Raw genomic sequence first — 27,885 nt, forward strand, 5'->3', positions numbered from 1 at the left:
GAGTATGGGCTCTGGGCTGGGGTTGCAGGCTCCAGGTGTGGCCAGAAATGAGGGGCTCCGGGTGTGGCAGGAGACTCTAGCCTGGGGCAGGGGATTGGGGTGCAGGAGAGTGTTCGGGATGTGGGGTCCCGGCGGTGATTCCCATGGCTTTGAGGAAGCGGCCGCCAGGTCCCTGCATCCCCTAGCCGCATGGGCAGCCAGGGAAGCTCCGTGCACCCACAGGCACTGCCCCCACAATTCCCATTGATCACAGTTCCCAGCCAATGGGAAATGTGGAACCAGCCCTTGGGGCGGGGGGGGGCAGCACATGGACCCTCCCTGGCCACCCATGCATCTAGGGGCTGCAGGGACCTGGCAACCGCTTCCGGGAGCCGCATGGAGCTAGGGCAGACAGGGAGCCTGCATTAGCCCCAGACCCCCCCCTTGCGCCACCGACCAGACTTTTAACCGCCCGATCAGCAGCGCCGACCTTGAGCCGCCAGCAGGTCCCTTTTGGACCAGGCGTTCCAGTCAAAAACCGGACACCTGGCACCCCTAACCAGGAGGGAGGTGGTGAGTCAGCCCCCTTTACACGTAGCACGATGATGAGGACAACTGCCTGCCAAGGAAGAAGAAAAATGGGCTGTAACCCATGCCCACCTTCTAAGGTGAGGTGGGAAGGGCAGTTTTTTCATGCTCGTGACATGGCTTGAGCTCTTCCAGAGGAAGGCAAAGGGGTGTTAATGAAGTCTTATTGCACTTGCAGAGACTGGCGTGCTGACCTTTTATGGCTGATCATGACTAACATCTACTTATTTGAAACTTCGGTGCTGCCCAAAGCCAGGGCAATGTACAACAGCCTGCATCTGGGGACTGTGTGCTTTAACTCCTGATGCATGGCACCAGCTTTGTCCTGGTACTCCCTACCCTCTGCTGTTTTGCCTATTACCACAGCCTCTGTGGATCCTTGGGAAAGCCACGTCCTTCAGTCACTTGTCAGCCATAAACATTTGCCTCATGTTTTATGTTCTTTCTTTCAAGCCATAGCTATTAGCCGGATGGGTCCCAGCAATAAGCCCTAGGCAACCTTCCGTGGTGCCTCAGACCACTGCCCCACCCAGCTTTCCTCTCAGGTTACCTTAGTGCTTCTTGGCTCTGCTCACCAGGTTCTTATTTTATCTTCAGGGAATTCTATCAAAGAGATCTATTGAGACTGCTTTCTCACAGACTCATAGACCTTGTCAGAAGGGACCACTGTGATCATCTAGTGCAGTGGTCACTAACTGGTCAATCCTAGAGGATCTCCCAGTCGATCGTGATCTCCAGTGGTAGTGGTGTGGCTGCCGCTAAGGCTACCCCGGCTCCACACCGCTCCAGGAACCGACCACTGCAGCCCCGGGGCTCTGGGGGCAAGGGTCTCCCTCCATGCACACTACTCCTGCCTGCAAGCACCGCCCCTGCAGCTCCCATTGGCCAGGAGAGCTGCGAGGGCGGTGCTTGCAGAGAGGGGCAGTGTGCCTCCCGTCCTTCCCACCCCAGGGCCACGTTGGCCCCTTCCAGGAGCAGTGTGGAGGCGGTGTAGGCAGGGAGCCTCACTGCTCCCGCTGCCAACCGGCTGTAGGGAGGTTCCAGACTTGACACTACACAGTACACTGTGTAGTGGTTACACAGTAACGTGGTTGCAGATAGGGCTTAAAGCAAAACTGGGATTGTTTTAAGTGTGATTTTGTACTTAGAATGGGTTTGCTTAAAACTAATATTAGAGAATTCCCAAGGGCAGCCAGTCAGTTGTGAACTATACACAGATCCACCTGTCTGGCATATACACACCTGCTACTAGGCCTGAGCAGCTCCTAAAGCAAAAGAGCAGAGAGGAGGGAATTCACTGTAGGGTTAATTTTAACCTCTCTTCTCCCCGTTGCCCTAGGAGCCATTAGGCAGCTCTAACCTTTCTACCTTTCCTTTAGGTGCTGAGCGATTTATTGAACAGAGGGCCTGGAGGGGAAGCTGTGTCAGGGTGGTGGCTGCTCATTGCCTCGAGTGCTAATATTGGCATTATACATAAATCCATCGCTGTCTGAGAATACAGCATGGACCTGTCCAAGACCAAGGCGCCCTCTGCACTGAAACCAGCTTGAGTAATAGGGTTCATCGTCATCCCTATACTGCACAATGTGAGCACAAGCTCAGCTATTCACATGAAGACATGATGTATTTCTGTTGAGAAACTATATGAAGCACAGCAACTTCTGAGCTCACCCGCCTCCTGCATCTTTGCTCTTGGTGAAGCAAGGAAGCCTATGAGCGAGCCAAGCAGTAAAGACATTAGCAAGAAAATGTTCATAGTCCATCATGTTCCTCTGTTGGTCAGTTTCAAACTCCTGGCTGTGGATGATTAATGCTAAATCCCAGGCATAATCACTATCCCTGCCAAGAGAAAACATACTGCCACTTTACACCAGCTGCTGACCATCTATGCATCAGATTTCTCCATGTGCATGCAACAGTTTAGCAGGGAAGTGTAACCCTGAGAATGTAAGACAAGAATGTATTTCAGTGTTGGCTTGATTATGTAGAGCATTTTTCAGACCAACCTTGTCCCCCTCTACTTATATCCCTTTTAACCAAGTCAGTCTCTCTTCACAGTACAATCAGTAACTGTGTGTAACAGTTAGGAGCCCAAGTAGTCTATTACCTGTTCCCTACACCTGTGTAACTCAACCTTTTCAATCAGATTTTCCTAAAAAAAAAAAAAAGTTTTATTCCAAGTTTGAAAGCATTAGGAGTGTATCAGTGTAGATATAAAAGAAAGCTCTCTAGGAAACTGTCCTTAAAGGAGTCAACAATTTTTAACTAAGTCTTTTTTCTTTGGAAGTTTAAGAGTAGCAATGATGTATTACTATCATTTTTTGGCTTTTGATTTACTATATATAGACTTGACAGGAAGTTTTGTACTTAAAGACTGAAGCAGTTGAGAGATAGTCCCTTAAAAAATTCCTAAAAGGAAGTGAGTTTTTCACAATGATTTGACTTTTTTTTAAATATAATTAGTCATTACTTTGAAACCGATAATTGCGCCTTAGAAAGTTGCAACCTGCCATTTGCTGGTTAAAGATAATGGTTTTGGGGAATATGATACATTAAAAAAACTAATAAAATACAATTGATATGTTGTGCAAATGAATATTTTGTGCAGCCACATGCTATCTTACTAAAATATTAGGCCAAATTCACCACTGGCATAAACTGGTACAGCGCCACTGAAATTGCTAAATGGTGAATTTGGCCTCTTATGGTTTAGTGCAGTGGTTCTCAGCCTATTTACCATTGTGAGCTACATATGCAGCTCTCTGTGTGTTATGTGGGCCACATCCACACAATATATATACTACCTGTAAGGCCCTGAGGATGTCACATGGGCTGCAGCTGTGTGCTGATTGGGCCGCAAGCAGCCCATGGGTTGAAAACCACTGGTTTAGTGGAACTAGACAGGTGAGGGGGAAGGTTTTTCCTCCTAACTGTTGGAGACACAGGTGTAAAAGATCAGGAATTTCTCAAACTAAAAAGAGAGAAAAGGAAATGGTATCTAGAAAGGGAAGTACGTAAGACAGAGCACTTTAACCCCCAAAACCGGGAAGCCAAGTGACAGACCACAGGCTGCAGCTCTATCCAGAGAGGAGGAAGTGGAACAAACACTCATTGTAGCTATTGTTAACAGGATTATAGCATCAAAATATAAGTAAAGATAGAAAAAGTTGCTGCTCAACAATATGATGGAAGATGATGTTTAAAATGGAATTTGCAAAACTAAACAACAATTCATCAGTACTGTATTGGGTCAATGAAAATACTGAGATGAAATTAGTCTTAGCATTGAACCATCTCACATTATGCTGGCTATCAGTCACTGGTCTCATAACAAATAGCAAACATCTTCAGCAAATGAGCTGATCTACCTAGGTCTGGATAATAGTATTTTCACAGTCTCTTCATCTAGGTATAGAATTGTTCAATTTCTTCTCATTCACCTGTTTGCGTGAGCACTAAACAAACCCTAAGCAAGGCTCTTCCCTGCAGTCTACTGATCAGTTTATGCAATGTTAGCAAGAGACCTGGGCATTCTTGTTCTGTGGCTCATTTCTCACTCTGCTTCATACTTTTAAAGGGATGGGATTTAATTAAAATGAACAGACCAAACACCCCAACCAGCCAACAGGGAAACAGGCTGAAAGCCAGGCTGGGAAAGTGCACTAAGATGACTATTGTTATTTTAAATAAAAGGAACTTTAAAATTGAGGTTTTAATACAAGTTAAATAATTAAAATACAGTATAAAATGTCAGTGCTCTGTGTCTTATAAAACTTATTTAGAAATTCAATATTCTTTACAACTTAATACATTGATAACTGGTTCTACATGTCTGATCTGTGTTTAAAATATCAATAGATTGTACTCTGAATAAAATACTGTAATGTTCTGAAGGTGCTACGCTCGGTACAAAAGTATTTTTACAGTAACTTAATAGCTTCATCTAAAAAACAGATTAGCTGCATCTAGAATTCATGGGGAGTTGCCGTCTCTCAAGAGGAACTGCTCGATGAACTGCCGAGCCTTCCTCTTCTCGGTTACATCAGGCGTAGGATGGTGGGGAGGAGGTCGCAGCAACAAGCCACCAAATATACTAGCTGCATGAAAGACACAATACAAACCAGTCAATAGCCAGATGTCAATGATAATTCCTCCCAAAAGAAAACTGGGGAGCACTTGGATTCCACTTGGGGATGGGTGGGAGAGGAGGAGGAGCGGGTAATGCAAAGTTGGCCATCACAATTTTTCCTTTTTTCAACAGCACTTTCTAATGTTCTTCATGCCAATAGAGGGTGTTTTTTGGTGTGACAATGCCTTATTTACTGCTTTTCTGGCCGAAGTCTGATTCCTGCCAGGTTACATACCAGGCACCAGAAATAGCAGACAGCAAAGGCCCACTAATGCAGTCATTTCAGAGAAACACATGGCTTGTTATATGAACTACTACAAGTCCCCACCAAGCAGACTGGTCACTTTGTTCACCTTACCGAGAATATTCACATCCAAGTGGTTTTTCCCTGAATTTTTCAGTAGTTCCCGTAAAAACGCCATCAGATAGTTAAACACATTTTTATGGCATATGGGCAGCATGGAGACAACCTGGAAAGAAAGTAAGAACTTTACTGTGAAAAACCACCAAGAGAATGGTTAGAAACTCAAAGCATCAATACAATTACATAAGCCTTAATGATACATAATAAAAACCAGGAGCCCCAGTGCTAGGTACCTTCTAGAGCCATGAGACTATAAGCTCGTTGGGGTTTGAGCCCGTTATCTGCATGGCACAGAACACAAACTCCGTGTTCATTTAAGGCATTATGTTAACCCTCTGCATCAGTGCCTGCATTACCTGATTACTCAATGTGTAATTGTTGGCACAATGCAAGCAGTTGTTGTAAAGGCTGTAGCAGATAACAGGCTCTGGCAGGCTTTCCAGGAACAGCAGCAGGGCCTCAGCTACTGAATGGTTGCTGCCGACTGACCCGATGGTGGTTAAAGAAAAGGTAGCGAAGTGATCTGGTTTGTTAGCATCTCTGCTGAACCTTTAATCATTGGTGAGGTCTCACCACAACTCCCAAACATGTTCATAGCTGGTAGATAGAGCCCTGCGCAGATACAAAAATGTGTATCCGATCCAATCCGCAAAAATTGTCTGTGGATATCCACGGATTTGCAGGGCTCTACTTACCGTGGCTGGGCTGAGGCTCCAAAGCACCCCCCAGCCAGAGCCTGGTCGGGGAGAGCCACATGGGCTGCTGGGGGGAGCCTGCACGAAGTCACGGACCCTCCACCTGCCCTGGATGGAAGGCCTGGGAGTCAGGGACACAGGCCGTGGGCTGCTCAGGCCCCTGCCCAGGGCAGGTGGAGGGACCCAGGCTCCCCACAGCTGCCAGCGCGGCTCTCCAGCTCTGGCCAGGGGGGCGGCTCAGAGCCACAGCCCAACCATGGTAAGAGCCAGGTGAGCAGCTGTGGCAGCCACGGCGGACCCTCCACCTGTCTTGGGCGGGGAACCCGAGCAGCCCCCGGCCTGTGTTCTTGACCCCCCGGTCTCCTTCCCAAGGCAGGTGGAGGGTCTGCGCTGCTGTTCCTCACAGCTGCCTGCCCGGCTCTTACTGTCAGAGCCCTGTGCGGATACAAAATTTGTATCTGCATCCACGCTATCATCTGCAAAAATGGTCCACGGCTATAAAGCGGATACCCACGGATTTTCAGTGCTCTACTGGTAGAGTTTGTACTATCCTGAGTGATTCCACATAGCAAACAAATGACAGGTATACATGGTCCCAGTACCAGTCACTATTCTATTCTACACATGTTCTTACACCATGCTAGTCTCTCTAGGATCTGAACACCTTCCAGAAGTATATTAAGCTACATGACTAACTTCTGTCATGTGTTTGTTCTTTCCTCCTTTCCCCAGGGGAAGACGTGTGCAGTGGAGTGTTTTGGATAATCTATATTTTATATATACACATATTGCTATATGTTTATGTTAGAGACGACAAGGTCAAAGAAGCATGTCTTGCACTTTGAGCAAGGTGGGAAGGTTTGAGATGGGCCTTAATTCCTGAAGGAATTCACTGCAGTATTGGGGTGGCCCCAAGTAAGCTTGGTCATCCTGCACTGACCATCGGTCCATTTAGCAAAGACCTGGCAGACACATCGTGACTTGATACAATCAGTGCTAAAGAAACACATCTCAGTTAACAGAGTTCAAGGGACAAGACAATGTAATGGAGCCGCCAGGGCTGCTTGAGGCTCCAAGTGTAAAGTAGTTCCAAGCACAGGACACACAAATCAGCCTCACTGAACATTAGTTCCAAAGGATACGGAGCGTATCGAGCATTGCCGTATCCAAGCAGTCTCGGATCTGCTCAAATTCAGATCTTAGGCCTGGCTGCTGAAACAGGTCTTCCTGCAACAGAAAAATCGCAGGTGTTAAGAGTCACAGAGTGGGAAATAAACAGAATAATCTGTTACAATGCTATTTACTGTAACTACGTGTGACCCATACTTTACCCAGAGACCCCACAATAGGTGTACAAGGTGCCACGAAAGTCTCTCCAGACTGGTACATATCAGCAGGCACCACATTGTCAACCGTTCTAGCCCAGGTTACTGTATTGCAGTACGAAACAAAGGAAAGGAAAACAGCTGCTGACATACATTACTTGGATCTTTACACAAAGCCAGTCTCCTTCACGCTCTGTGCATTCAAGGGGCTCGTGCCTCTTGTCACACGAGTCTCCTTTATATCTCCTTATACTTGCGAGAAGGGACTCTTCCCACTTCTGGCTAATGTCCACGCTGCTAGCATCAACAAAAGCTGTTAATTTCCATGATGATGTTCTTCAAAACTCAGCTAAGTGTCCGGCAGAACAGAGGGTGGTTTCTCAAATGCAGACATTGCCTACCTGCTGGGAAGCATTGCGGTACAGATGATCCACCATCATCCACAGCTCTTTGGGGATGTCCAGGGGCTTCTCATCCCGAAAAATGTCATCACTCATCTGTAGCGGCAGCAGGGTCTACAAAGGAGCAAGCCAGACTCTTATTTAACTCTGCAAAGCACTGAGAGTGAGAGACAGGGGTGTCAGAGTTAAGGAACATTACAGAGTAGGGCAGCCTCACCAACTGGTCTGAGTATAGACGAATACAGAACACAGACAGTACCCCCACCTGAACGGATGGCAAACTGCTTCACATACATACACATGCACACACAAAACACACACATTTCCAGTATGGCACCACCTAAATGAAATAACAAATGGGCACCACATGCACATCAGTCAGGAGAAGGCCACGGACACGGAGGTAGATCTCTACTCATAGGAAAAGTGCCATGGGATCTTTAACACCAGGCAGAGCAGATAGAATCTCATTTTTTAACATTCTGCATGGAATTCAGTTAGCTCAAAGAGCCCAGGTGCACTGCATCAGAGAACAGAAGTTGCATCAACCAAGACAACCCCTTCTGGGATTAAGGGAACAGGTGGTGTCAACGTGATTATTGGAGATAAACCCCATAATAGTAATAAAAGGAAATTGGGAGAATGCCTATTAACACTGAGACAAGGGAGCAGCTTGAGGTTTAATAGCCTGGCACTGAGTGAGGGTTCTACTGGGATTGGAAAGGCAAGCTTCCCAAAGATCTTCTGCTCCCTCATTAACCTACCAGTTCTCGAATGGACTCTGCTGACATGTCCCGGATAGGTTCTCTCATGTAACACAGTGTCTGGATCGGAGACCCAAAGCAGCTGGGCAGGTAATTTCCCATCACAGACAGGAAATAATCCTTCCCCCTGTCAAGGTGCAAAATCAGAATGTCTTCGAGTTTCTCTTCCCCAGAGTTCAAACGTGTAGCTGTTGATTTATTAACAAACAGTTCCAATTCGATAGTCATTTCAGAATCTGCAGGAAGAAAATAAACATATGCTCAGTAAATACCGTCATGAAACAAAGGAGTCCTATCAAATGGCAGATTAATACAGACTCCAAACAGAAACAAGCCAGATACTGGTTTATGAATATGGGATGAATAGTTAGAAGCAGAATCTTCTGGAAGAGTCAGTCACCTGGTAACAGGAAGCCCTTACTGGGGTTTGCAATCAGCCACTCTTTGCAGTAGTGGTCTTCATCCAGTTTGTTGATGAATTCAAATTGGCAAGGCACTTGTCCATTACGGATAGTAAAGGTCTCCACCTGCAGCTGCATGTACTTCACATCCTTGAAGAAGAACTAGGAACAAATATTGCCAGTGTCATCTCTTGCTTCTCCATCATCGCCCACTGCCGGCAACTTCCTCAAAGAGAAGGGAAAGGTCTTCCCCTAGAACATCCATGTGCCTCAGCTACTTAATCATTAGTTAATGAGATATCTGCCATGCCTGAACATTAAACACCCAGCTCCTGACATTAACTGTGACCTGCTCAGGATGTATGTTTCCTAGGAACCCAGGTCATCTGTGCCAATCAGCCTTGTGGGACAAATTCATTGCTTGCTACATGAAGCTACATGTAGCTCTAGCTTCAGTGGAGCTAGAGCTACACAGGGGACCCTAAATGCTCCATTTGCATAGATTTTCTGGTATCCAGCACTCCAAGCAGAGACATTCACGCAGTGACCTTCTCCAGAGGTCTCACTAGTTCGGGGTTTATTAGGTTTTATGTTTTTAAGAACAAGTTAAAGTGAGGGATACAGTTATTCCCTCTGTGCCCCAGTTGGGTAGTGCAGGGTGGCGGTGACTGTTTGGGTTTTTGAATGGAAAGTACCTGTTCCCAGCAGCTATGGAATATTTGTGCAAGCAGCAGAATTTTATAATTCACTAAACAAAATAGTGAGCATTCTACTTTGCAGTCACTGGTACCAACTGCTTTACATCCTGGATCCCAGAGCCTTTTAGCAGGCCTGAGTCAGGACTCTCATTCACGGAGGGGCAAAGGGAGGCTGAACAGGATAGTGACTTGCTTTGGGCCTCACCATGACTCTGCGGCACACCCAGGATTAGAACTACGGAGCTCCTGATTGCCAGTTCCGTGCTTATTCCTCTATTTATTAAACTTCCCAGGAACAGACCCTACAAGTCCTGGCTCGCAGCCCCCGGTGCTAACAATTACACTGGACTACCTCTTGGTTCTAGGATTCATTTCTCCCTGGAGCTGATGGCCCTGGGAGGGGAAGTATGGGAACATGTCCTACCTCCCTCTGGGAAAGGATCACCGACGGGATGCTGGCATTCTCCATTTTATCCAATGAGCGCACTATTTCCTCAAAGGCTTTTCGGTAGAGCTCCTCATTCACAACCTTCACCTGAAAGGGGGAGACACCTCACCAATGGGCATTTACTGCGTCTCTGCAGGAGAATTGTAACAGTCTGAAACATATGGAGCAACCTGATTTTAAAGAAGGCTGGAATACAGAAGCGCAGGTAAAACACATGGAAAATTACTGCAGATTTATTACCAAAAGCAAGTTAAAATGGAATCAGTTTCCAGCCTTTACCAAAGAATGCATACAATACAGGAAAGCGCGCCTTCGTGGTCTAACGTGAACAAAATGGGCCAGTGTCTCTGACCCAACATTTGCCCATTGCTGGGCAGGCTGCTCTATCTAGCAGATAAAATCAGCCAGCCTGCACTGGGATCGGCTTGTTAAAGTCTGGTAGCGAATTACACTCCTATCTGCTGATGTAAACGCTGCAAGTTTCCAGGGAAATAGATAAAAAGGAGGAAACAAAGCATAAGGGGATATTCATGAACTACCACCTATTTCTGCTCATGGATGAGCTCACTTGCATCTTGCCAGGAGCAACAGGCTCATAGTCGCACCTGTGTTTTACTGAGAACAATGGTCCCATCTCAGGGCATTGTTATCAGGGCCAAGCTATAGGAAGCACAAACACAGAGCAATAGCTTATAAGGGAAGAGAAAGAATCAGTATGGCCGGCGCTGTGACTGCCTTAGGGAGAGGGTTAGCATTGTTACTACTATGAATAATGGTGCACCTACCCCAATGTCAAAAATGGAGCTCACTGGCTTATGGTCACTGGTTTTCAAAGCCATGTGGCTGCGATAGCTCAGCTGAGAAATATTCTTCCCTTTCCAGAGGATCCGATCACACCATGCTGGGGCACGACACTTCTCACTAAAACAGGAAGCCACAATTAAAGCTTTCCCAGAAGACAGGCTAGGGCAGGGGTCCCCAACACAGTGTTTGCATCAGCTCTGGATGCTTTGATGATGGCATAACTGTGAGCAAACGCATGTACAGAGGACCATGCAGCAGCTCTACAAGCATCCATGATTGGAACCTTTCTCAGGAAAGCCTCTGAGGTAGCCGAAGCCCTGGTAGAATGTGCAGTAATTCTTGCTGGAGATGTCACATTTGCTAAGTCATAACAAGTCCTGATGCATGAGAAGATCTTTGTGCTGAAAGAGCTAGTCCTCACATCCGTTCAGTGTGAGCCACAAAGACTCAGACAGGAGCTACACAGCTTTGTTCTGTCAATATAAACCGAGAGTGCTCTGCAAATGTCCAATATATGTAACCTCGTCTCCTCCTCATGAGCGGGCAGTTTTAGAAAGAATATCAATAGATTTATTATTTGATTTAAATGAAAATCCGACACCACTTCTGATAGCAATTTCAGATGAGGCCTTCATGAAACTTTATCTTTATAGAAAACCATACACGGAGGTCCTGCCATCAGAGCCTGCAGCTCCTCTCCTCTCCTAGCAGATGTTATTGAGGCTAAGAAAGCTCTTAATTGGCAAAAGAAAGCGAGAGCAAGAGGCTATGCTGATAACAGTAAGCTGTGAGGCATGACCGCAAGCTCCAACTGGTAGCTATAGGCAGACAAAAGGAACTGCGAGATGACGGGGAGGCCCCTAATCTTTATACCCTCAGCTGTAAGCACCAATAGTAATGGGTATCGCTGACCAAAAGTCTCCAGCCCAAGTGTGCTGGACACGCACACACCAAAAGTGGAATATAAATCTGTACAAGCATTTGAAAAAAATCAGAAATTCTTTAACTTCCTTAGGTCTGTTAGATCTAAAGGCTCTTGTAGACTTGTTTTTACTGCCTTAAACAATACATACAGGAGCTAAGGGACACGAATGACATGATGGCTGAGGTTGTACACATGGCATACCTAGTGTCCCAGTCATCACAGCCAGTGTCATATTTGTAGGTTGGCTGGAAGGTAATCTTTCCCTCCGTAAAGCCATCAAAGACAGCCTTCGCGTCCATCTGCTTCTTCAACTAGTAGGGGAAAAAAGCCAAACAGATGAAAACTTACATTGTTTAAACAAGTCCTTCTGGAGTCCCGAGTGGGGAAAAGGGCACCATATTCTGGGAAAGTGATAAACGTGTGTGCATGTATGTGCACAGATACACACGTCCCCCATCTGCGCAAAACAGGATCTAACATTTGTGCTGCCATTTCCAAAGGAAATCTCCATAGACACAGGAATGGAAATGGCAGATTTTTCTAATGTTAGAACTTTTGAAGTGTGATAATAGTATTTTATGCAGAGTCCTACATTTCCTGGCCAGGAGGGACTATTACGACCATCTAGTTTGACCTCCTGCATAACACAGGCCAGAGAGAATTTTCACCCACGGATTCCTGAATCAAGCCCACTGTGAAAATGCATATACACACACAAACATCTTGTTGATTCAGATCTCGTAGGCCTCACAGTAGTACTAGGAGATTAGCATTTCACTACTTATATTTTTTCTAGGTGGGAGACGGAACCCAGGTATTCATGGGCACAGTCACACCTACGCCCACCCTTCCTAGGAGGAGGAGCTGGGCACCCACATTAACCTTCATGAGAACCACACTGGACAAGCAAATCAAGGGAAGTGTAGCGGATTAGTTGCGTAGCTTTCACACTCCTCTAGGCAATACTACCTAACTCTCTGAGCAGCTCTCATATCCAATACCTCAGAGGGCTGACTTCCACCTGCCAGGCTGTGGTGCCCTGCCCCACAACCAGCTATTAAGGAGGTGGATGGATTGTGACCTGGTGTACGAAGTGCTTGCTGAGGCCAAATGAGCCACGGGAGGGACTGCTGCTCCTGGCTCAAACTCTTATGTGCAGGGACAGCAGCCATTTCAGATCATTCCCTGGACATCAAACAAACCAACCCAAAAGCAGCTTCTAATGCATGTTGATGATGCGAACCCCAAAAGCCAGGGTTAGCTGTGCTGTCAGGGCCAGTGTGCAGGTGATTTTCAGAGCAAGCGAGAGTTTCCTAAGCCTCCCACTAAAGAGGAGTCATTTTCCTAGGAGCATACGATGTGGGGCCCACCTCTCCTCTGGGAAGACACGTCTATACCTGGTCATATTGATAAAGATCTTGAAACGCCTCCTTTTCAATGTGCATCTTCACCTTTTCCAACCCCAGTGGCTCTATCCTGTAGTTGAGGTCCCCGAGCCACAGGATGACACTGTAAGGACAGCACACAAGGGTGAAATCCCTGTTTGACAGTCAGCTACTGTAGTCTCTACAAGCAGCCAGAAGGGCTTCTCTGTCTCTCACAGGTGTGCCCCGCCTGCCGTGCCCCCACGCAGCATCCTGTATCTCATCCCGCTGACAGTGCTCAGAACCAGGCAGCCTCAGCCACATGTGAAGGGGAAGCCTGATGAAACCACACCTTCCTGAGCAAGGGAGGGTTGAGCAAGCCACAGACTGCTGCCCCAGGCACCTCTGCAGAAATTCAACTGCACCATATCATTAGTATGTGCAGCAATACACCAATGGCACAGAGCTCTCTGCACTGAGCTGTTTAGGAACCAGTTAATCCCAAGCACAGTTCTGTAGCATCTCCAGGCCAGCAGGGCTACCTTCGCGTCTAGCTCTGTCTGCAGACTGCAGGCATGCTTAATTACTAACACTGCCATGATACAAGCACATAAAGGAAACAGCTCCTGAAGAAAACATGCCTCCGTATTACTGGGCAATTTGGCAAGGCACAGTGCACAGTAAATTAATGTGTCTGGAGCTTCCAAGAGCCAATCCGGCCCGTTAGCTTCATCCTCACTCCCTGGAATGGGGCATTTTATCAGGGACAAGCTTCCCAAGGTTCACTAGCATAAAGGAAAGAAGTCAGGGGCTAGGTCTGCCAAGGCACTATAGCAGGGACACAGCAACTGTACCTGCAGGCTTCCTGCCCAGCCAGTCCCACCACCCAACTCCCACCTTCTGGCTCCTGTTGAGCCAGGAGGCCGAGAAATCGGAATTTTAATCCCCTTTAACCTTCCAATGCAATTTAGTTGATCTGTATTTAGAAAAGAGGCACGTGTGCATTTGATACTGTGAAGGACTGGGAGCCAGGTGGCCCAAATACTATTCCCAGCTCTTCTACTGACTCATTGTGTGACCTTGAACAAGTCACTGTTGTCCTGTGCCTCAGTTTCTCCCATTCGTAAAATGAGGGTAATGATTCCGACCTACCCTCATAAAGTGCTATGACATCTATGGAGGGAAAGCCCTACATGAATGCTAATTATTTATTGCAAGACAGACAATGCACTAGGCAAGATATTTAGTTAAAACTTTTGGGATCGATCTAAAGGAGACAGCAGCAGACAATAGCAGTCCTTAGTACTTTGATAGTACTTTTAATCTTCCAACACGCTATAAAAAAATAAGCCTCACAGCCCCCTGGGGAGGGAAGTATGTGTTCACTCCACTTTACAAACGGGGAAAGCGAGACAGTGACAGGGAGCCGTTTTCAAAGCTAGGACTAGAATTGACAAGTTCCTGGCTCCGTGGCCTGTGCTCAGACTACTCGACCACACCTCTCAAGCTCCTGCCAGGAAATTGCTTACACCAGAAAAGTGTAGCCAGCCACCCTGACACAGCCCATCACTTGTCCCATCAAAGCCAGAGGCCAAGCAGTGAACTGTAGTGATCCGATGGATGTAGACCTTGGAAACATACTCATGTTTGCTTATAGTAAGGGGTGGCAAGTTTGGATCTGACTGGCAGAACTGCATCCGAGAGCAGATGTCTTTGAAGTCCTGGTTCCTCCGCTCGTACTCCTCTGTATGAGCTGCGAGGTGAGAGTTCACAATGCACACGCTGGTGTTGTGGAACTTGAACCGTATAGCAACTCCACCTTTGTTACCCTAGTAGGCAGGAAGAGAGACTGGTTGTGAGTTTTCCTGGGACCGCAGGTGAACTAATGTCCACTACTGTTACCCCAGTTTAGACAAGTCAAAAGATTTTGGCACAGTCAGTCTGGCTCCCGGGGAAAGAGAAAGGTTCAAAACCCTAAGCAGAATATACACAAACCTGAGAGAGTGAGCCAGCCCATGCCCTTCCATCACCGTGGGAGGGACAGCAAGTATTAGCATAGTACATCATGCAAACAGCAGCAACGCAGAGCAGGAGGGGGCACGGAATTCGATTTGCAATTCAGGACACGGCTCATATGACAGCAGATTATACCATTAAGAGTAAGCTGGTTGACTGCTTTGGCAAGTAATTAAAACTGTCAAGTAAACTGGTTCTTTCAACACAAACCATAAAGAATATTTTGTAAGATGACAAGGCAGCTTTGGGCCATGCTCAGAACTGCCATCACCATGCAGCATCTGGGGGATTACTGGAAGGTAGGTTCCAAAGGCAAAGAAGTAGTCCACATTATCTTCAAAAAGCTCATGAAATCTACCCGAGGAGAACTGAACTCTGTTCTTCTGAGCAGATGCATACAACCCAGCCTGGTTTCCATGCCGATGTCAAACTCTCTTGAGAGTCAGCCCAGCACTACATGCAATCAGGCAGGTACCAAAGGCGAGATTCTGCGTCACTCTTGCATGCCCTGGGAGCACCCTGTGTCTCCCTGAGAGACAGATGCATCCGGGCCTCCTTTAGCTGCAGGAACAGTCACGGTGACTCAGGGCTAGGGGAACAGGCTACTCAGGGTCCTCCCAAAGACAACCTCCCACCACCTGCCCATGCATGCACTGTATTCCTACCATTATCCCCATGATTCCAGTTCCCACTGTCTCGGCTTCCACCTCGGAGATGTTCAGAGCATGGTCTGCCTTCACGTATAACAGCAGCATCATCCCAACAAGTCGTACAAGCTTCACCTGAAAGAGAAAGACAAAGGCATTGCGATAGCCAGGACTGTTTCTCAGGGGAAAACCTTACCCCACCCTGTTGTGAGCTCGAAGTATAAACAACCAAAAATATTAATGCTCCAACACTGTTCTTCCAGGGAGCCACGCACCTGACACATGGCACACACAGAGGTGCTCCAACAGCACAACACCGGACAGGAGTAACTGGCCCTGCTCAGGGCAAGCGGCTCAATACCCCAATCACTGCTTGGGGGAGAGGCAGCCCCGAGAAGGTACATGCCTGGATCGGAGGTGAGAAGAAAAAGCCAAAGCAAGGATTTTAAGGCTGAGGTAGCAAACCTCAAACAAAATTAAAGTAATAGTCCTACTACAGCACAATTCACTGCTTGGTGCTGCTGCTGAGCAGAGGTGGGCAAGTGCCAAGATACTTTGTATCCGTTCATCTCAGCAGACCAGGGAGCTCAACTTGCCTGGTTGCTCCATTATGCCCCTCTCTAACTCGCAGCGTGAGGCACAAATGTCCTTAGCTCTCACTGCTAATGCTTATGGGAATGTTCTCAGGAGGGTGAGGCCATGTCTGGGAGCCTTGCATACAAGTGCTATATACTATCCACGCTGAGCATTGCTGGCCTGGCAAAAACCTACAGGAGACAGACACACTGGAAACAAACCAGGGGAAAGCACACACGAGAAGATGCCTGACTGGAAACCGGTTTAAGTTTCAAAACTAACTTCACCCCCAAGCCACATGTACCTTTGCATATTTGGCACCTGGGTGAAGACTATCAGTTACAGCTTTGAACCATTCTTCCTCCTTCGGTGTGTCATTGAAAAAGAAGGCTTCTTTACTCAGATCGAGCTCCTGGAAGCTGTATCAGAGGGAGGAACACATGGATGCACTCACTTCACTTGCTTTAACTCTCCCAGCCTTTTCTGCCAGGGAAGAGATAATTTATATCTTGTGCACTAAATGGGATTTTGGAACTGGAATTCTAATCCAGATATGTTGATTTTAGCAGTGCATTAAGTGCAAAAGTAAATTACCATTAGTATTAAAGTGACTTAGCCGCAGTGTGGCATAAAAGCAACTGAAGTACACTATGCCACTAGGGAGAACAAACACTTCTGGAATAAGAGCCACTATAGATAATGCAAACGTCTTCGCTTTTAAACCCTTGTTTGCAAAGCTTTGGCTGGATAGCTACACAGACATATTCATCAGCAAGCTACCCAGAGATGTTTCTGGAAGGGCTAGCAGGAAAGAAATACGCACCCAACACAGTAAACATCCGGAGGCTCAACATCATGGCTCAGCCAAGGCAGGAGGCTCTCTTTGGGTGACTGGCCATTCACATTGTATGTTCCAATAAAAAACCTGCAAAGAGACTTAAGTTCAACAAAATCCTAGAGCTGCAATCCAAGCCTGTGATAGCAACTTTCCTGCAGCATTTTATAGTGTGTATTTACTTTACAAAAGAACTACAAGCAGGGTTGTGTAGGAATAGTTTGGGACAATTTTCTCACTTGTTCTTTTATTCAGGAAGGGCTTGTTTAAAAAGATTTGAACCAAAATAAAGTTTTCAATACTAAACGTCATCTTTCATACAAACAGTCTCCCCAAAACCAGAAACCATTACAGAGATAAATAATAAACAGAAGCCAGGGAGAGACAAGAGTCCGAGGCAAAGGGACATGCAGCATGTTCAGGTGAGTTCTGAAAAGAGACAAAGAATGAATAAGATGTACAAAAAAGGCTGTTTGCTTAAGCAGGGGCTGTTCATGTGACAGCATGCTCCTCTGCAACTGTGTAAATGGAGGAGAGATGCAGAAAGATTGTTCCAGATGGCAGGGGCTAAAGTCTATTTTCCCCCAAAATTTCCCATTGCTGTGGATTTCAGGTGAAATTACAAATGTATGAGATTTACTTATTTTGCAATTATGCCTAAAATTGTACTCCCAGGGACAGTTGTTACCTGAAATTCTGGAGATAGGTATAGGAATCCTCTTTCAGTACCAGTTGAGATTTAACTATAGTATCTCTTAGCCCAAACTTCTGCTCTGATAAGATACAAGCCTTGTCTGAAACCATCCCGCTAGAGGATCGCACCATCTCACTGGTTACATCCATGTTGGATTTACTCTGTCTGAAAGCAGAAACAGAAAGCAAAACAAGACATTTATACTGTGTGTGTGTGTGTGTGTGTGTGTGTGTGTGTGTGTGTGTGTGTGTGTGTGTGTGTGTGTGTGTGTGTGTGTGTGTGTGTGAGAGAGAGAGAGAGAGAGAGAGAGAGAGAGAGAGAGAGAGAGAGAGAGAGCGAGCGCGCGCAAGCTCATCAAAACACAATTTAGATTTGAAAAAACAATCCCCATCCTGCAAATGAGGGATAATTTCTACTACTGAAAACCTGTTTCACATAAGTCAACCTGTTTAATCATCTCAGCTGCATGTGACAGAGCAAGGCTGAAATGAGTATTTCTCAAGAGGACTCAGACCTTTTGTACACAAGTGTTCTACCAGTTTAACTACAGGGATTTAAAAGCCGAGTTCATTAAATCAGTGCAGCCAAGGTCTACATCCTGTGTGTCTAGGTGAGGCCTCACTCACCCTCTTTCTGATGGAATTTAAATGGTGTGTCCCGCTTACTGGGGTGGGGAGCTGAAACTCTCCCCCCAGCTGCCTCCCTCCACCCAGCCCTCCCCACCTTAACAAGAGAATGGAAAGCTGTACATCCCATCAAGGCCAGTCCCTGCCCAGGACTCTCCCTGTGTGGGGGTGGGGAAGGGGGGAGTTTATTTAGTACTGTATGGTTTTCATAGTATGTATTTAATAATGTTTTAGTGGATGGGATGTTATATTTTTGTTATAAAGCAGCAATCTGGGGGGGGGGGTCAGAGAAGTGGGAATGCCCTATAGACTAAAACTACTATTATTCCCTATTAAAAAAACAAGATGGGTGAGGTCATGCATTTTATTGAACCAACCTCTATTACCTCATCCCCCTTGTGTAGGGTTGCCAACTTTCTAATCCCACAAAACCGAACACCCTAGCCCCGCCCCTTCCCTGAGGCCATGCCCCCTGTCCCCGCCCCTTCTCCGAGGCCATGCCCCCTGCCCTGCCCCTTCCCCGAGGCCATGCCCCCTGCCCTGCCCCTTCCCTGAGGCCATGCCCCCTGCCCAGCCCCTTCCCCGAGGCCATGCCCCTGCCCTGCACCCTGGAAACGGGCAGCAGGTCCGGCTCTAGGCAGAGGCACAGCAGGCAGCTCTGCGCGCTGCTCTTTCCCGCAGGCACCACCCCCACAGCTCCCATTGGCTGCGGTTCCTGGCCAATTGGAGTGCGTAGGCGGTGTTCGGGGTGGGGCAGCGCACAGAGTCCCGTGCCCCGCCTAGGAATCGGACCTCCTGGCTGCTTCCGGGGCACAGTGTGGTGCCAGCCAGGACAGGTAGGGACTAGCCTACCTTAGTTCCACAGCACTGCCGACCATACTTTTAACGGCCCGGTCGGCAGTGCTGACTGGAGCCACCAGGGTCCCTTTTCAACCGGGTGTTCCGATCGAAAACCAGATACCTGGCTACCCTACCCTAGTCTCTCTAATATCTGGGACGACACAGCTACAACAACACTGCGTACTATTCGCTCTCTTGCTTTGCAAATACAGGCTGGCCAACAGGTGGCACTGGTGTGTATCACATGGCCGCCTTTATCCACAATAGTTTCTTAGCTCAGCCACATGAAAACCAGGAAGTTAAGGCAGAAAGTTTTACTATGTCTTCCTCCTCCATGGACACATGAATTATCAGCAATTTGCACCGCTCAGAACTATTCTGGACAATCTATAAATAACTGCAGACATCCCCCATCCTGTCTGGCACGATGTGTCATTTGCCACCAGTGTGCAATGATGCTCTGTGGAGGGTGACAGTAGCTAAATACCCAAATATCCAATGCCACCATTCCATTCTTCATTAGAACTTACAAGCATAGGTGCCGTGCACAACCGATCTCGCAGTCTCCTTTGAGAAGGAGGATTTAAGATGTACTGTACCTAGGGGTAGCTTTATCATCGCTGTTATGGCTCCAGCTATGATTAACTACAAGATTTTTTTCATTCTCGTTGATGTCTTCAGACCCCACAACTCCTAAAAGAAAAACAAAAGCTTTACACAGAACAAGGGAACATGACATACAATACTTACACGCTGAGACAAATACAAGGAAAATCTATACGCCAAGTATTTTTCCCATGTTCCCAGAAAAAAACAGGCTCTTATTTTAAGTGTGTTGAATTCCTCATGGGATAAGAAGGTTAAAAGGGTCTTTCCAAATACTGGCTATAATCCCACAAGCACAGTTCAGTGCTCCTAAGTAAAGAAAAAAATACAGGAACATTTTGTTGGAGGATTTTAAGAATATGTACACAAATTACTGTACCAGTTAAAAAACAACAACCACCATTTGATACAGATGGGAGTTACAGACTACTATATGGATTTTGTAATATAATAATTGGGAAGGAAGCAATGGGAAAAGTAACATTCATCTGCTTGAAAAACTCAGAACAGTGACATTAAGAAAAAAAAAGAAAAAGAAAAAAAGAGAATCCTACCCAGAGTACTAAAAACTGCTTTTCCTATTGCACATGTAGGGGGAGCAGAGCTGGGGCCCAGGCCAGCCCCCACAGCAGACAGGGAGGGAGCATCACCCAGCTCTGCTCCTGGCCCCATGCCTGGGGCCTCGGCTGCCAGCCCTGGGGCGCCACTCCCAGCCCAGGCTGCTGGCCCCACCTTGAGGCTCCTGTTCCCGGCCCTGTGCCCAGGGCCTCAGCTGTTTGCCTAGACTCAGCTCCCAGCCCTGCCCCTAGCTGTGGCCCCAGCCTCAGCCCCCTTACTCCTGTCTGTGTCCCCACCTACCAGAGCCGCGGTCCCACTCCCGGCCCGGGGGGGGGGGGCACAGACAGGAGTAAGGGGGAGGACACGAGGTAAAAAGTTTGGGGACCACTGCAGTACAGAGAAAAACTGCTCAAGCTCCTTGTTTAAAACTCCTACAAGGCAATCAGGCCACATGACTGGCCTGTTTATAATAATCAGATGTTGCAGAAAAGGAACCTTGAGGAGCTGATAACTGATGCACCTTTGCTCTCATCGGTACCAATTTGTTTCCTCCTCAGCAAGTGCCTCGCCACTAGCTTGCTCTGTCACAGGGCTACCCATTATCTCTAGGTCCCAGTATAAGGCCTCTGCACTCCCAACATTGCCCAATCCCCCCTTCAAAACATACACGTGTAATGAACCTTTGTCAAGTCCAAAGCCAGGAAAGAAATGGAGAGAAAGGAAAGAGAAACACACACCTCACTTCAAGGGCTTCCATGTGTCTGCTGAAATATCCATAACAGAGTACAACTCACTAGTCACTTAGTCTGTCCCCACCCTGACCCAGCCTAGTACAGAGTCCTTGGTGGAAAGCCAGCCCCGCCTCAGCATAAGCAACATGATAAGTGCCAGATCTCAGCCTTGATACAAGGTGCACTTCACAATAAAGTACCAGCCACTACGCAAATTTAACTCATACATTAAACAAATCATTGTTTTGCAGTAGATCATTTTGCATTCCTTCTCCAGTGACCATGTTCCATACTTACAGGTGCTAAAATAACTATTTAATTGTGGGGCTGAGTTTTTGTTTGTTTGTTTTTTTACAGCAGATATACAAATATCTTGATATTTTGACACAGGCCCACATGACATTCTCATAAGCAAACTAGGGAAGTTATTACAAGGTGGGTACACAACAGGTTGAAAAACCCATACTCAAAGAGTAGTTATCAATGTTTCGCTGTCAGACTTGGAGGGACTTTAGTGGGGTACCCCAAGGGTCTGCCCTGTGTCTCATACCATTCAATATTTTTATTAATAACTTGGAAAAGAGAATGGAAAGTATCTTTAAAAATTGTGGATGACGCCTAGCTGGGAGCAGTTGCAAGCACTCTGTAGGATACTATTAGAATTCAAACTGTCCTTGACAAATTGGATAATTGGTCTGAAATCAACAAGATGAAACTCAGTAAAGACAAGTGCAAAATACTACACTTAGGTGGGAAAAATCGAATGCATAACTATAAAATGGGGAATAACTGGCTAGGCAGTAGTATTGCTGAAAAGGATCTGTGGCTTTACAGGAGATGATAAAGTGATTATAAACCAACATTATTAGGCAGTTGCGAAAAAAAGACTAATATCATACTGAGGTGTGTTAACAACAGTGGTCATCTGTGAAACACAGGAGGTCATTGTTCCACTCTACTCAGCACCGACGAGGCCTCAGCTGGAGTCCTCAATTGTGTTCAGTTTTGGGTACGACACTTTATGATAGATGTGGACAAACTGGAGAGAGTCCAGAGAAGAGCTATGAAAATGAGAAATGGTTAAAAAACCTGGCCTCTGAGGAATGGATTAAAAAACTGGGTATGTTTAGTCTTGAGTAAAGAAAATTGAAGAAGGACCTGTTAACAGTCTTCAAATATGTTACGGGGTTATAAAGAGAATGGGGATCAATTGTTGTCCGTCTACTGAATGTAGGACAAGTAGTAAATATATGGAGATATACCTATCTCAGAGCTGGAAGGGACCCTGAAAGGTCATTGAGTCCAGCCCCCTGCCTTCACTAGCAGGACCAAGTACACCTCTACCCCGATATAACGCTGTCCTCAGGAGCCAAAAAAATCTTACCACGTTATAGGTGACACCGTGTTGTATTGAACTTGCTTTGATCCGCTGGAGCGTGCAGCCCCACTCTCCCGGAGTGCTGCTTTACCGTGTTATATCCGAATTTGTGTTATATCGGGTCGTGTTATATCAGGGTAGAGGTGTACTGATTTTGCCCCAGATCTCTAAGTGCCCCCCCCCTCAAGGATTGAGCTCATAACCCTGGGTTTAGCAGGCCAATGCTCAAACCACTGAGCTATCCCTCCCCTCAAGTAATCAGCTTAATCTGCAGCAAGGGAGATTTAGGTTAGTTACAGGAAAAACTTTCCAACTGTAAAGATGGTTAAGTACTGGATTAGGATTCCAAGGGAGGTTGAGGGTTCTAAGAACAGTTTAGACAAACACCTCTCAGGAATGGCCTAGGTTTACTTGGTCCTGCCTCCATACAGGGAGCTAGACTAGATGACCTCTTGAGGGCCCTTCCAGCCCAACATTTCTATGATTCTATGAAATGGCAGTTTCCAGCTTACTCCGCCTAGTACACAAACCTACAGATAATGAAGAGGGTTTGTTTCTGAGATTACAAATCTAACAAATGAAGCTGGACAGAACAGTTCTGTTCACTGAAACACAGAGCGGAGCTCTTCTGTACTGCAATGACTAGGCAGCAAAGCTGAAGATTTTATCACTTCTACAAAATTCTCTCCAGGCCAGCAATTCAAACTAGATAGAGAATTTGACGTACTTTACCCGGAGATTCAGAACACACACAGACTAGAAGCAGCTGTTCCCTCAGCTTGGAAAACTTCTTTCTGCCCATAGAACCCTCTGAGAATAAATACTTCACAGGAGGATTTATTGGAGGTTGATTCCAAGAGCATGAGGATCAAAACTCATGACAGCTCACAAATCCAAAGTAGGGTTGAAACTGGGGTCACGCTCCTGGAAGCAGCAATGGATTTAGATGGACAAATATCTGTGCTTCTTTCTTGTCTATGCCTGCACTAACAAGGAGGTGTCTGGCTCCAGATGTGATGTAACCAATTCCAGCTTTCCCTGTGGGCTCACCCAGCTCCTACACGGATTGTGTTTCCTGAGCAGGTATTTGAATGTGCTTGTGTAGAAATTCCCACAAGTTTAAGAAGAAGAAATTGGAATTGAAACTAAAAATAGCACCAGAAGAAAGGAGACATGTCATATAGAAACAGTAGCTTTACACAGCTGACCCAAGCCAATTCCTCCACAGAAATTGCTGGTGCTGTTTTTGCAGCAATAGAAATTTCTGCTTCTATGGAGTCTCAATCACAAGCATTCATCCGAAAACTCCAGCCTCAGGTCATGTCTACACTTATAGCACTGCAGTGGTGGCGCTATACTGGTACAGCTGCGCCACTGCAGCGCATGTGGCAAAGACGCTCTATGCCGATGGAAGAGTGGTCACCCATTGGCATAAAAAAAAAAACACACCACTCCCACAAGTGGCATAATTAAGGCTACGATTTTGTCATGGACATTTTTAGTAAAAGTCAGGGACAGGTCATGGCTTCTGTGAATTTTTGTTAATTGTCTGTGACCTGTCTGTGACTTTTACTAAAAATGTCCATGACGAAAAGGGGGAGGGGTCCAGTACCCTGCCCTGCTGTGGCTGGGAGCTGCGGCCGCTGCCCATGGCTGGGAAGGACCCCTGCCCGTGGCGGCTGAGGAGCTGCGGGGGTCCCCAGCACCTGTGGGGACTGGGGAGCTCCGGGGGATTCTCCCCACATCCACTGCAACTGGGGAGCTGTGGAAGACCCCTGCCACTACAGGCAGCAGGGGTACCTCGAAGCTCCCAGCCACCAGGGGAGTTAGGGGTAGCCTGCAGCTCCCAGTTGCTGCAGGCTGAAGTCACGGAGGTCTGCAGAAGTCACAGATTTCGTGACTTCCACGACCTCCGTGATCAAATCGTAGCCTTAGGAATAAGCTATGTCTCCCATCAACATAGTACTGTGCACACGACTGCTTATGTCAGCATAACTTATGTCACTCGGGGGGTGGAATATTCACACTCCTGAGTGATATAAATTTTGCCAACATAGGCAGTAACGTACACATAGCCTCAGATTAGCAGGATAAAGCAACAAGTACTTCCAATCTCTATCCTGCTGCCCTTGTTTACCTGAAATAAACTAAGCCTTCCTTTGAATGCTGGGCTCTAATCCAGAAAAAAGGAATTCCTGAGATCTGGAATAAAACTGCCACTTCTGTACCAGCCTCTGAGATCGTGAGGCGACATGGAATTGAACAGCTGCCACCTTTCCCCCATAAATTGATGAAATTCCCCATAAACTGAGGAGCAAGGTGATCGCTCACTCTCTCTAAACACAATCATGCCCAGAGTCTTACGGCAGGAATGCCAAAAAATACTTTGGGATCCATTAGGATGGAAGCCATATCAGCACCACTGTTCTGCTGCGCAAGGCTGAGTTGCTTGGAGATCAGCTCCCGTTCTGTAGAGTGCATTTATACTGACTGAGCTGTGCAAATGCCAATGCTTCTGAGGGAGCAGAGTCTGCTGCACACTAAAACAGCCGGGGGGGGGGGGGGGGGGGGAGAGGCTGTTTTCCTCTATCTTGAGGAACAATCCACTGGAGGAAACTGGCCTTGTTAGGACACATGCCAAAACAGACAGATGCTGTGCCAGTCCCCTTTGCCTATTTCATCAGGAAATTACACCTCTACCCTGATATAACGCTGTCCTCAGGAGCCACAAAATCTTACTGCGTTATAGGTGAAACCGCGTTATATCGAACTTGCTTTGATCCGCTGGAGTGCGCAGCCCCACCCCCCCGGAGCGCTGCTTTACCGCATCATATCCGAATTCATGTTCTATCGGGCCGCGTTATATCTGGGTAGAGGTGGATTGTAAAGAATAAACCCAGAATGATCATTAGCAGCTTGCCCAGGGGGCAGCTCTCTCTTCTGTTTTGCCTCAAATCAGACCAACCTAGATCTACAGTGCATTCACCCACTTGGGATTTTTTTAAACACAATCCAAGACATTTTATCACATTTGAAGCTAGACAGAAAACACTGGCACATCTGCTGCATGGAGCCAAGGAAGAATCCACTGAAAAGTTTATGATTTACTGAATATGATTATCTTATTTGTATAATTTTGGTATCTGAAGTTAGGAATATTGTCTATGCATCTATTACAAATTTGTTTTACACCTGGGGAATGCATTAGGGAGAACAATAGGTCTTAGAAGAAGCTAATCTCCCCCCGGGGAGCCTTCCTGAGGAGGCTACAAACAGCTTCCAAGTCATGGCTGCTGTGACTCTATAGGGACATATGCCCAAGTCACCTGGTACTGGACTCCATCTTGAAATGCCAGTGTTTTTCCACTGACTGGGCATGGGAACCAAGCTGGGAGACAACGGTTTCCCGCCATATGCAAAAGCTATCTAAGGCAGGGGAGTGACATCACTGTGGTTCTTCACCGACTCCCCACCCAAAGAGACTCTTGGAAATACCTGAGGAACAAGGACTGGACTGGGGGAGAAGGGATGGACCGAGACTAGAGGGATTTCTAGTCTGTGAAAGGAATACCTGGGGTTTTTAAGCTTCAAGCAAGGGCAGCTGATCCCTTAAGAATCCCTGTAAACGGCTTAAATCATCATTTAGGGTGAGAAGTTGCTACGCATATCCAATCTTTTTAATATATTAAGTTTAGTCTGCGTTTTTGTTTATTTGCTAAGTAATCTGCTTTGATCTGTTTGCTATCTCTTATAATCATTTAAAAATCTATCTTTTGTAATTAATAAACTTATTTTTGCTTTGTCTAAAAAGAGTGTGTGGGAGTCATAAACGGGGGCAGAAAGCTGTGTATATTCCTCTCCACATTGAGGGAGGGGGTGAATTTCATGAGCTTACACTGTACAGTTCTCTGTGCAACACAAGACGGTATAATTTTGGGTTTACCTTCCAGAGGAGGGGGTGCACTTGAGTAACTGGACAGTTCCTTAGATGAAGCCTTCCCATGCAGAGCTGATTAAAGCATCTGTATGTTTCTGCAGCTGGGTGTGTCCGTACCTATATGTGTGCTGGTGAAGATGCAGACAGGAGCCTGGGAGAGGGCTTGGCAGGGGTCACAGTAGTACAGTATAAAGGGAACCTAGGCTGGTGGGTCAGGCAGACTCAGTGGTACCCCAGATCCAGGTGACACTCCGGGGGGAATCCGTCACCGTATGTTTGGCCAGATAGCTGGACTTAGGAAAAAAAAAATCTAAGGATGGTTCTAGCTAGATGGGGCAAGAAATTGAAGCTATGATAAGCTAGAACACATACAGAGTCTTGAGGGAAAAAATTAACTGTTAAAATAAGACCAGGCACAAAAATAAAGATGCTTTGTGAACTCAGTACAAGCAGAGTGTGCATGGCCCAAACTGTAAACAGGATTTGCAGCTAAATGGATTTAACAGCTAATTAGGCCTTTCCTATTAAAAGGTTGTAAAGATACATTAAAGCACTGTCCCATGGCAGACCACAAAAATCTATTTGATATCCTAAGCTTGGACCTCTGCAGATCAAATCAAATTAGCTTTATCAATTGCGAACAGTTATATGACTCAGCTAACACATCCTTTGGATTACAAAGGACCCAGTGTAGCAAAGGAGACCCGAGCAGTCTCTCCAGCTCCAACTGAGAAAGGATAACGAGTGAGCCTTGCTTAGTAAAAATCCAAGGTTAGTCAGGTTGTTAGAGCAGCATAACCAGGCTGGCAAATGAAGAGGCATAAAGCACACCACCAGCATTCCCTTTAGAAATCCTCCCCCAGCAGCTATGAACAGCTGAACTGTTCCAGTTGGACTGTACCTGCACCAGAGGCTGTAATTACTCCTGATCCAAACAAAGCAGAATTCTAAGGTGCAAGTCAGATGGAGTCACAGTCTCCCCTTCCTGCCTTCTGCATAAATTCACCGGAAGCCACCTCCTGCACCGTGGCTGGCAGAGGGCACATAAGGCCCTTGCCCAGCTAAACAGTCAATATGCATCTTCTATATTCATGTTCTCCACTGCCCCAGCCATTAGCCATCGGGGGTGGGGGACAAAAGCAATTGTTAGATCTGGATGACAAAAACAACACAGGGAAGCCTTGAAACAGCAACTTGGTCAAAGGCCAATCACCCACTCTGAGAATTCAGCATCCTGCTGAGGGGCTTAATTCACACAAATGGAGATACTATGTTGCTATGCTTCAGAGATACCACAAGAATGTATTTGCAAAACAGCTGTGGTTGTGAAGTGTTAAACACGGAGATGCTTCTCTCAAATATACGTGCAAGGTCTTTCCATGTCAGGCCTTAAGGTGAAAGTGTTTTAAACTTCAGACTTTTACAGGCTTCAATATTGAAATACAGAAAACCCACTCCAACCATACACCCTGAGTTGCCACCTACCACCCCACACTGAAACCCATATGGGGTATCATCAAACAACTACAACCCATTTTAGTGGGGACCCCATCCTG

At 46.5% G+C, this 27,885-nt stretch overlaps 1 protein-coding gene across 10 annotated transcripts in view; it reads right to left on the reverse strand.

Moving 5' to 3' along the window:
• Positions 1-4,264: 4,264 nt before the first annotated feature.
• INPP5B (inositol polyphosphate-5-phosphatase B) overlaps positions 4,265-27,885 on the reverse strand; it is a 37,274-nt gene continuing 13,653 nt past the window's right edge. For 8 of the 10 annotated variants that reach the window (XM_065577168.1, XM_042853972.2, XM_065577171.1 and 5 more), the window contains 17 exons: positions 19,719-19,812; positions 17,648-17,818; positions 16,948-17,049; positions 16,429-16,543; positions 15,567-15,683; positions 14,527-14,714; positions 12,919-13,030; positions 11,723-11,832; positions 10,578-10,713; positions 9,769-9,879; positions 8,646-8,808; positions 8,246-8,481; positions 7,482-7,595; positions 6,898-6,982; positions 5,417-5,544; positions 5,055-5,166; positions 4,265-4,664 (listed from right to left, as the gene is read on the reverse strand). In XM_065577168.1, coding sequence (XP_065433240.1) covers positions 4,540-4,664; positions 5,055-5,166; positions 5,417-5,544; positions 6,898-6,982; positions 7,482-7,595; positions 8,246-8,481; positions 8,646-8,808; positions 9,769-9,879; positions 10,578-10,713; positions 11,723-11,832; positions 12,919-13,030; positions 14,527-14,714; positions 15,567-15,683; positions 16,429-16,543; positions 16,948-17,049; positions 17,648-17,818; positions 19,719-19,812 — 2,219 coding nt within the window. In that variant the 3' untranslated portion in view covers positions 4,265-4,539. Of the gene's footprint in view, positions 4,665-5,054; positions 5,167-5,416; positions 5,545-6,897; positions 6,983-7,481; positions 7,596-8,245; positions 8,482-8,645; positions 8,809-9,768; positions 9,880-10,577; positions 10,714-11,722; positions 11,833-12,918; positions 13,031-14,526; positions 14,715-15,566; positions 15,684-16,428; positions 16,544-16,947; positions 17,050-17,647; positions 17,819-19,649; positions 19,813-21,913; positions 22,076-26,446; positions 26,618-27,885 lie in introns of those variants that run through there. The other 2 variants (XM_042853973.2, XM_065577172.1) reach the window with 2 other exon arrangements.

The sequence above is a fragment of the Chrysemys picta genome, chromosome 23 (genome assembly GCF_011386835.1).
Source record: "Chrysemys picta bellii isolate R12L10 chromosome 23, ASM1138683v2, whole genome shotgun sequence".
Taxonomy (NCBI): Eukaryota; Metazoa; Chordata; order Testudines; family Emydidae; genus Chrysemys; species Chrysemys picta.